Raw genomic sequence first — 10,615 nt, forward strand, 5'->3', positions numbered from 1 at the left:
CAGCTTTAGTTACTAGTTACTTTGCACATTAAGATTTTTCACACAAAACACATGTAGTTTTATTATAAAGTAACCTAGCAACAATTTAACGGCCTCCAGCTGAGATGATGATGTCATTAAACACACAGCTGGTTGGATCCTTTACTTTTTCTACAATGGGAGGATTTGTCAGCATTGAGTACTTTTACTTTTAACACTTTAAGTATATTTCCCTAATGATACTTACATACTTTTAGTTAAGTAACATTCTCAATGCATGACTTGTCCTTGTAAAAGAGTATTCTTACAGTTTGGTATTAGTACTTTTACTTCAGTAAAGTATCTGAATACTTCTCCCATCACTGAGATAAAATCCTCAAACACATCCCAGGTTTCTCCAGAGCGTTTTTAAGATGTGAGATTCTGTAGTCGACCACACGATGTAATCAGCAGGAAAACGTCTTACAGGTGTGGAAACAGAAACGAGATTTAAGCCATTGTTAAAAGAGATTTAAGGCCGAGGATGCAGAGTGAATCTCCTCCCTCTGTCCTCGATCACTCTCAGCTCTGTGCACTTGTTGTTGAGTCTGTGTTGTGCGAGGGAGCGGCCTGCCCCTCTGCTGACAGTCTGCCTCTCACTGGCCACGTGGTCCAACTGCATGACCATAAACGGCAATGAAGCCGAGAAAGAGGAGGGCTGCAGGCTGACCATGGACGGAAAGCTCCAGTACTGTGTGCCAGTCCCAGCAGCAGTGTGTATGGCTTGCTGGGAAATGTAACTCCATTAACTAGAAGATGCATTACAAAGTTACATTCTGTTAAAAAGTAACCTGTTTATTAGTACTGTCAGATAAACTCGTTAACGGCGACAATTTTTTTATCGTGAGATTAACATTCTTTTTGGCCTAGCAAACTTTGTAGTTTTTCCACATGCTGTTGCAACAACTAGTAACGTTAGAAAAACTACACCACCCACCGGATCTAGCTAGACTAACCCTAACCTTGAACACTACTGTAGGCTATATGCCAATGTTGTTTTCAATAAAAAAAACATTAGCACAAAGCAAGCAGATCCACTTTTCTATGTTGATAAGAGTATTAAAATGAGAAAAATAATAGGACAAAAAGAAACCAAGGGACATTTAGAATAGATACAAATTATTTGACAGCGCTAGTGTTAATTCCTTCTCCTTTTTTCCTATTCTCTTATAATATTCATGCTGCAGTACGATAGCTTTTCCTGCCAGGAATGTGTTCAGGGTCTCTTGTTAAGCCTTTTTTATACATCTGTGGGCTTTTAGCTTACAAAATTGCGATATTATAAAAGGAAAACAAAGGTTTAGATACTTTTTATGAAATGTTACAAATTGTATACTACAGCAATAACTAAGACTTTTTCTGGCACTGATACCTACCATTACATTAGAACATATCATTATTAGCATGTTAGAGGGGGAGAAAGGGAACGCTATATACCACAACAATAAATAATTCCTAAAAGAGATTACTTTCTGACATTTGCTCCTCTGTGCTAAACATTTTCCTTCAGTCTTTTGTGTCTGCCCTTTTTACACTGATGTTTCCTGCTTCACATTTCTTTTTCTTCTGTCATCTTTTCCTTCTCCGTGTTAGCAAGGGAACCCCATTTACAAGAGTCCTATTAACCAGTTCCAGAATCCCAGCTACGGGAATAAAGGCGCTTCTCTTTAGGTCAAAGTTAGTATCTCCTGTTGGCCTTGTGTACTTGCATGTACTTCCTCTGTACAGAGTGCAGTTTTCTGTAGGGTTGCAGTGATGTCAGAGGTTTGGTGACTGCATGTTGTGAAGTTAGCATGCTTAACCACACAATGTTTGTTACTAAAGTTGGTGTGGTGTTGAGCTTTTTCCTAGATGATAGTGACCACATTTCCAGAGAAAAAACTTGTTAATAGGTTCAAAACAAATCATTTAGAAATAGTTTTTTTCTAATTTCTGCCATGTACGTTGCTGTCCAGCTGAGAGAATTGTCTTACTTCTTAAAGCTCATATTATGCTTTTTGGATTTTTCCCTTTCCTTTGGTCATGTATCTTTTTGTGCATGTAATCGGTTTACAAAGTGAAAAAGCCCAAAGTCCCGTCCAGTTCTGACTGGCTAGTAGTCCTTACCTAGGTACTGTCAGGGCCCTCATACTCTGCTTCTGACTGGCTAGTAGTCCTTACCTAGGTACTGTCAGGGCCCTCATACTGTGCTCCTGACTGGCTAGTAGTCCTTACCTAGGTACTGTCAGGGCCCTCATACTCTGCTCCTGACTGGCTAGTAGTCCTTACCTAGGTACTGTCAGGGCCCTCATACTCTGCTCCTGACTGGCTAGTAGTCCTTACCTAGGTACTGTCAGGGCCCTCATACTCTGCTTCTGACTGGCTAGTAGTCCTTACCTAGGTACTGTCTGGGCACAAAACCAAAGTAAACAATATATTAAACCTCCATTTCGCGACAGGTTTTCAGCTGGCCTTTTTGACTGACTGGTTAGAGTTTTTAAGAACGTCTGCGTTCTAGCTGTACTAAGCTGAACAGCTGAACTCGCATTTCATGTTTTATTCTGCTTGTCTGGGGGACAGAAACCTTTGACTTTTGTGCCCACACCGTACACATCACTTGATTTGCCCGCGAAATGGAGCTCACACTGAACAAACATGGCACCCTCTGTCATCTTTGTTCAGTGACAATTGCAATAAAGTTAATTCAAACAGGTCAACATTGTCCTCCGATGATGACAAAAAGAGAGAGAGGCTGCATTCTACAGTGAAGGGAGAAAAGAAATTGAGCCCGACGTATCTGGAAGATGTTCAGTTTTATATGACAGCCGTCTGGAGACTATACTTTGTGTAAAATACTTCTCCAGAAATATTCAACAAGCTCACTACAGTTTCTACGGCTCGTTAAACGGCGGCCATGTTGTCTATCTGACTGCTGAACTTCTCAAACTGCAAGACAGCAGACCGAAAAGAGTTACCAGCCAGAAATCTAACCATCCATAAGACAAGTTAAAACTTAATTTATCCTGAGAGAAATTTCCATGAAGCTGTTACAATACAAAGTGGTAAGAGTGTCCGTGTAAAAAGTCTAAGATGACCATAAGGTGCAAATCCAAAATATATACCTGAATGAATATATATATATATATATATATACTAGATATGAATGTACAGTATTAATTCTTTTGCAGTAGTTTAGGATTAGAATAGCCGGAGCGGCAGTCTGACGCTCGACCGTTGTCTTCAGCACTCAGACTCAAACTGCTAAAACCATGGCAACCGCTGTCCCCCAGTTCCTAGAAGGTGATGTTTGACCAGATGGTGAGAAGGACAAACACTGTGGCCACATGCTCGCTGCTGGCTTCTCGTGTGTGCTATGATTAGAGCTGGAACAATTTGAAATGTTGCTGTACAATTAATTGTTGATTAACAATATAATTGTCTCTTTCTGTCAAATTTCCAGGGTACATCTTTTGGTTACATCTTTGTTTTAATGATAAAAACATATTTTCTAACTGTATCCCCCCCCCTTGTCATCTTTGTTGTTTGAGTGTGTACAGAGTCTAGTGTCAACAACTAACAATTGAAATAACTATATATATCTAGTCCGACAAATAATCACTTATATGATTACCATCTAAACAAAATCAACAATTACCAGTCATACGTGGGGTTTGGTAGAGAAACCCAGTTCCACTTTGGAGGAATCGGACCGGATTAGAACACAAATTTCAGTTCCTCGTTTTGGTTCCACTTAATGTGTCGACTGAAATATTTTCCCTCTGTTGCTCCAGAACAGACGTAAACATATCAGACTTCTCTGTAGTCTGGCTTTAGCTAGCTACTGTAAATGGAAGCTACTTTTAAAATCCCATATTTTCCCTCTGGGCTCTGGTTACCATACCAACTCAACGTTTGTTTTGTTGTTACTTGTTAATAGTGTCACTGTTATTTATTCTTAGGTCATTTAGGTTTACTTATTATGTTTAAGTACTTTAAAATGTTAATATATTCAATTTAAATAATTTTCAATTAAAAAAAAACAACTAAAAGAGCTTTTCTTTGATCTCAGTTTTTCAGGAATTGTTTTAGTAATCAGAATTGTTTTAAAATTACCATATTGGAATCGTAAAATCCAAATGATACCCCACCCCAGCCTTAAGACCTTAGCCAATGTTAGCAATTCATTGCGCTTAAACAAAGAAAGCGATTATGTAAAAAAAAAAAAAAAAAAAAGGCAATTGGACAGTTATGTAAGGCCTAGCTATGCTTCTCTAAAACTTCATCTCAAACTGTGTTGTCACAAAAATGTGTCATTGTGACATCCCAAGTATTTGACCTTACTGCTACTCGGTGTATTTCCTCAGCTGTTGTCCTCACCTCTGTTCTTCTGTCCTCAGGGCGAGAATCCCATCACAAAGTGCCGTCGACTGTCGTCAATCCAAGTACGAGGCAAATGATCAGCTTTGCCTTCCTTGTGACAACACTGTTGGAATATGGAAAAGTAAATGGGGGGGGGGGGGGGGGAGGGTTTTTATAATGATCTCACTGTTTGTTGTAGTCACCAAATGATAGCATTGTGCATTTTTGCCACTATTTTGGTTGTTTTCTAACTTGTTTTTATTTGCTATGCATCATCTGAATTGTGTACAGTCTGTATAAATACATGGGGTGGGGGGGGGTTGCAATTTTACATTTTCTTTTTTTTAATCGAACCATCAAGCCATCAGTGTCTGAATCGGATGTTGATAATGGGCAACAGATGAAGTGTTCCTTTCCAAATAATAGTGTGTACACCGTTGAGTGGGTGACACTCTGTCAGTCGATGTCTCAAACACCGGGACCAGAGGTCTTCAGAGCAAAGATCTGATTGGCTGTGTAGGGCTGGGCGATGCGGACAAAATCAGATGTCACCATGTTCTTGAGCGAATACATCGATGTCCATATTGCGGCGATATTGTCGGGTCGACAATTGGTGCTCTCACTACATATTTAATTACAGTGACATTTTAGATAAGTAATCATCAATCATGTGGTAAACAGTTTCAAGTGAAATTATACAAGGGGGAAAAAAAATTCCCAGCTACATACTGTGTTTACTACTACGTGCACAGAAATAGTGTAATAGTAAAACATATCCGCAGTTCTTCAAATAATATCCCCTCACAATGTTTCGCGACAGATTTTCCGAGGAAATGGAGTTAGTATGTGCTCGTTGTGATTAATTTAAACACCGTAATTATGGATTACGATACCGTGATAGATGATTTTATTGAAAGACGATGAATGATCACATTGAATCATCGCCCTGCCCTATGTGTCTGTAATCCTTTGGACTGAGTTGGTGTCTGTCACGCTTTTTAAAAATGTCTTTGGATTGAAACTCTTCAAACGTAGCCCGTTTGGTAGCAATGAAATGTGTACAGTATGTTTGTGTTTCTGCGTTAAGCCATATATGTATTCACAGAGCAGCATTAAGGTGTGTCTTTCCTGAGTGACTTACTCCATTTGAACAATCAGTTGAAATGTATCTTTTGTCTAGAGAAGATATGGCTGGCTGCCTTTCTAGACTGAAGGCCATCCGTGTACAGTAGTATGACGTGTTGGCTCCAGCTTTTAGTTTCATTCAAAGTCAACTCAGGTCCTCAAATCTTTCACAGCAACGCCAAATACATGAAGCCTGCCTTATATCAACTGAATTTGCTTTTATTGAAAATGCCTTGTTTTTTTTATTTGGGTTGGAAAAGGGTCTCGCTTTTTTCCTGTGGTGCCTCGATCAAACTTTTTTTTTTTTTTTATTATTATTGAAAAGAAATGGGAATGACAGTGGTAAGGGAATGATTTCTGGATCTGTTAAAGTTTAGGTTTTTGTAAAAAAAAAAAAGGTTACCCATGTCACCAATGTTTTCTTAAGTGCCTTTTTAAAAAAAATGTTTTTAATTTCAACACATTCACATTTGCAATTCTGTATTTCTAAAGTTATTTATTGAATAAACATTGAAAACCGTGAACACCTATATTGTTAAAATGTTATTGAGCCATTCCAGTTTGTCTCCGTGTGTTTCATATTAAACACAGGTCGGGCTTGGTTCATGTCCATCAAGCCAAGGGGGACAATTGAGTCCCCTTAACAAGACAAAGGACAAAGCAGGTGTCGGTCCACGCCTTCCTCATCCTGACGAATGGAAATGAATGAGTCAACCATGAGTCATGAATTATTGGAAGATCTGAGCTTTTGTAATCATTTATTTTTGAAAGAGAGCATGGCATCTTCTATAAGTAGTTAGGACAGAAACACATCGGAAAAGCTCTCAGTTTTAATGTTGACCAATGGATATGTTCTTCTTATAACCACTTTTTATGGGGGGGGGGGGGGGGGGGGGGGGGGGGGGGGGGTTGAGATCTCCAGATCTCCACGTTTGAGCAAAATTGAAATTTTGAGCATATTTCTCACACTTCATTTCCTGCATTCTGGTGAATTATTGCAGAAATGTGCCTTTTCTATAATCATTTATGGTGCAGATGTCTTTAATTATGCAAAGGAAATTATTATTAGATACCTGGTGGGGGGGGTGGGGGTTGCACGGGCCAGTTTTGAATATCGGCCTATGTTACACCCCCATTGACTTTACATAATAGAATTAGACTAAGTTGATATTGAGCTGAAAAGGGGGCTGGATGGTTTAATTTCTGCTCAGCGAGGTGACTTATGAAAATTGTGACCGTGTAGGGATTTGTGCTAAACCACAATGTGATTTGAATTATTACCCAATTAGTTAAAAATGTTTCTGTAACGTCAAGTCATAGATAATATAGTTTGCGTAAAGAAAACATTGAATGGATGGTTCAATACATGTATATTGTCATGTAAATTCATAGTAAAAATTATATAAGGTTAAGAAAGTGAGGAACAAGTCTAAATTGAAGCCTGGGCTACATAAATCGATGTAAAAGTATGACTTTAATGGATGAAAATAAAAAGCAGCTCGGAGCGACTTCATCGTGACATTAACAGCCAATCACGTCGCGTTCCTTCCCCTGTGGAACGTGACGCCACGAGCCCAGGGCTCTCCACAGGCTGCGGGTGTCCAATCACAGGCCGCGTTTTACAGCAAAGTTGTTAACCCCCAACAGTAGCACTTTGGTGTCCACCTCTCTAGTTTCAGCCTGCTTTGCATCGACAGGAAAACAGAGTTTTCATCGAGCGATAAACGCTGTTTGACGCGGTGGACATAAAGCGGACAGCGGCTCTTCCTGCCAGGACACCGGCCCGCCGTTTGGGGTTTTATTGTTAAGAAAAAAAACAAAGTAGAAGCTGTAGCTGTGGCTAACATTAATGTTAGTTGTCTCTCTCTTGCTAGCTGCGTCGTGTTGCCGTTTAAAAAAAAAAAAGAAAAAAAAAAAATGAACTTCTGACTTGCAGAAATGTTGTCCATCTGTGTTTAAAACCCCCCGACGTGTGCCGAAGCATCGACTTGGTGAGTCATTTTCTTCTCATTGTGTTGTGGAAGTTGAGGCGACGGTCGCCGGAGAGGCCCACCGTGAACAGTGTTTTCTGGCATCAGATGATTTCATACACGCAATCAAATTCCTGGCTGGTCAGCTGGATGCGATTCAGCTCTAAAACATCAAGTTCCCCGGCACTTCACCGGCCCTCGAGGCGAGGACGCCGTGGTACCGATTGATCTTGGCTAAAACCGATGGGTTTTTAATGGATAAAACATAAATCTAGTTCACTAGTTGTTCGTGTGCATGAATGGCTGAACTAACATGTCTGAAACCGGAGTGCGTCTGTCGGGGAGAGGAGGCAGCAGGAGGCGGAGGGGAAGGGTCGACGAGGGCTTCGTTATGGACATGATTTGCACATTCTTGGGGGTTTTTCATCGTCTTGGTTGGAAATGTGACATTGTTGGATCAGAGGGTTTGGGGAGTGTGGCTGAACAGTGCCAGGCAGTGTCTGTGGTGTGCCAGGGAACTGCCTGGCCCTGGCCTGCATGGGTCTGAATCCCTCATATCCCATGACATGGTGCTCTTTGGATGCTTTTATATAGACCTTAGTGGTCCCCTAATACTGTATCTGAAGTCTCTTTATATAGACCTTAGTGGTCCCCTAATACTTTATCTGAAGTCTCTATATATGAACTTAGTGGTCCCAAGTCTCTTTATATAGACCTTAGTGGTCCCAATACTGTATCTGAAGTCTCTTTATATAGACCTAGGGCCCTAATACTGTATCTGAAGTCTCTTATATAGACTTAGGGGCCCCTAAACTGTATTGAAGTCTCTTTATATGACCTTAGTGGTCCCCAAGTCTCTTTTATATAGACCTATGGTCCCCTAATACTGTATCTGAAGTCTCTTTAATATACCTTAGTGGTCCCTAATACTGTATCGGAAGTCTCTTTTATATAGACCTTAGTGGTCCCTAATACTGTATCTGAAGTCTCTTTATATATAGACCTTAGTGGTCCCCTAATACTGTATCTGAAGTCTCTTTTTATAGACCTTAGTAGTCCCTAATACTGTATCTGAAGTCTCTTTATATAGACCTTAGTGGTCCCCTAAAACTGTATCTGAAGTCTCTTTCCCAAAATTCAGCCTTGGTGCAGTATTACAGCCGCTAGCTTTCCTTAGCTATGGGGGAGGGGGGTGGGGAAGGGTGGAGGCTGGGCCTTGACCAACTGCCACTTTGCTCGTTTTGAAAGCCATGATGTCTCTCTCTCTCATGGGGGGGCCAAATTCTTTGTGCGGGCAAAGCAGAGAAAGGGGAGGTAACCTTTCCCCTTATGACATCATAAGTGGAATATTCTAGATGGGCCCATCTGAGCTTTCATTTTCTCAAAGGCAGAACAGGATACCCAGGGCTCGGTTTTCACCTATCACCATTTCTAGCCACTGGGGGGCCATAGGTAGGCTGGGGGGACTCATATTAATGTTCTTTGAGGGAGGAGCCCTAAATGAATCTGCTAAATATGCACACCTATGTCTTTCACAAACCCAGGGAGAGCACTGACCACCCTCTAAAAGCAGGTCTCAATAGTACAGCCACTGCACCACATACTGTAGTGTTTCAGTTCTACAGAATTAAGCAGCCACATTGATTCGTAGTGTTTTTGACACGCCGGAACATGCACATGTGTTCCACCATCCAAATTCCAAACAGTCATAACCTCGTGGCAATGGGACTGCCAAACAGAACGGGCTAAATGTCTAAATGAAAGTAGTTCATGCATCACAACGTTGCCAGAGAGTCACTGACTCACAAGTAGAATTAGGATGATGAGAGAAATCCATAAATAACGACTAAAGTATTTATAAATGTCCCTAGTTTTGTCCTAAAAGAAAACATTACATTACATGTCATTTAGCTGACGATTTTATCCAAAGCGACTTTCAGTTGCTACATGTGTCAGAGGTTGCACGCCTCTGGAGTAACGAGGGGTTAAGTGCCTTGCTCAGGGACACATTGGTGGATGTATCGCAGTGGGACTCGAACCCTGGTCTCCCACACCAAAGGCATGTCCTCTGTCCCATCACCACCGCAAAACAGCTAGTTAAAGCGTTACTCTCGCCGAAATGCAACCTAGGGTCTTTTTGTGACTGTACCCGAGTCAAACTTTAGTTTAAAAGCATAATCAGGACAGAGACGCCACTTTTAAGATTTGACTGTATTTTTGTTTTTGGTCAAATGGCGTTTTGGACGGGAGAGCTAGGGGGGCTACTACGATAGCATCACAATCACTATCTTTAAACCACGAAGAAGGCTCGACACAACATGAGCCTTTGCTCCAAGTATCACCAGGGGCTCCACACATGAACTCAGCCCTGAGAACCCTGAGAGACACAGGGTTCAGTAAAAAGATCACCTTCAACATCTCACTTTAGCTCTTGGTTTTTCCGGTCGCCATCTAGCAAGTCAAAAAGAATCAATCTCCAAACAGGGAGGAGAGTAAAGCAGGAAAGCTCCTAAAACTTAGTTCCATATAAATGCACGGAGAATCAGTTGTTTTGTCGTTCGTGAAAAACAATATTGACCTTGTAAAAGGAGCCTCATAAGAATAACATTTCCTCCTATGGAGTCCGTTCATCTGCATTCAGAGATGAAGGAGAGCTAAAACAACAGCAGCTACAGTGAGTTGTCAAAACCTCTTTTTAGTAATCTCTGTGAACACAAACCGTGTTCTGAGTGCTGAGTTGATGTGTGGAGCCCCTGGTGATACTCGGAGCAAAGTCTCACGTTGTGTTGAGTCTTCTTCGTGGTTTAAAGATGGTGATTGTGATGCGATCATAGTGGCGCCCCTAGGTCTTCCATTCAAAACGCCATTTGACCCAAGACTGAGAATACGGTAAATCTTAAATTCATTCACAAAAGATTACATTTTGGAGAGAGTTATGCCTTTTGACATCCAAGTTCTCATCCTGGGTTGCATTGGCCTCAGCGCTCCCGATCATAATGCTGCTGCTTTGCCAGAACTCCGTCCTGCTGATGACTGCACATGAACCAGATTCTCTGAATATAAAGTCCGTACCACACCACACGGCAGGTTCCTTCGCCGACAGGCTACAGCTGAGAGACGTGTGTGGGCAGCGTGGGGATGCCACTACAAGTGCCCCCCCCCCC

At 41.3% G+C, this 10,615-nt stretch overlaps 2 protein-coding genes across 3 annotated transcripts in view; both read left to right on the forward strand.

Moving 5' to 3' along the window:
- Positions 1-6,000, forward strand: part of LOC116698833 (integrin beta-1) — a gene marked incomplete at its 5' end in the record, with an annotated part of 18,059 nt that extends 12,059 nt beyond the window's left edge. The window contains 1 exon segment of one of the 2 annotated variants that reach the window (XM_032531035.1): positions 4,395-6,000. In XM_032531035.1, coding sequence (XP_032386926.1) covers positions 4,395-4,454 — 60 coding nt within the window. 2 annotated transcript variants of the gene reach the window in all.
- A 1,121-nt stretch (positions 6,001-7,121) lies between these two features.
- Positions 7,122-10,615, forward strand: part of LOC116698834 (enhancer of polycomb homolog 1) — a 34,745-nt gene continuing 31,251 nt past the window's right edge. Inside the window, exon 1 of the mRNA XM_032531038.1 lies at positions 7,122-7,472. The gene's annotated coding sequence lies outside the window, so the exon portion shown is untranslated. The remainder of the gene's footprint in view (positions 7,473-10,615) is intronic.

The sequence above is a fragment of the Etheostoma spectabile genome, chromosome 12, assembly GCF_008692095.1.
Source record: "Etheostoma spectabile isolate EspeVRDwgs_2016 chromosome 12, UIUC_Espe_1.0, whole genome shotgun sequence".
Lineage (NCBI taxonomy): Eukaryota > Metazoa > Chordata > Actinopteri > Perciformes > Percidae > Etheostoma > Etheostoma spectabile.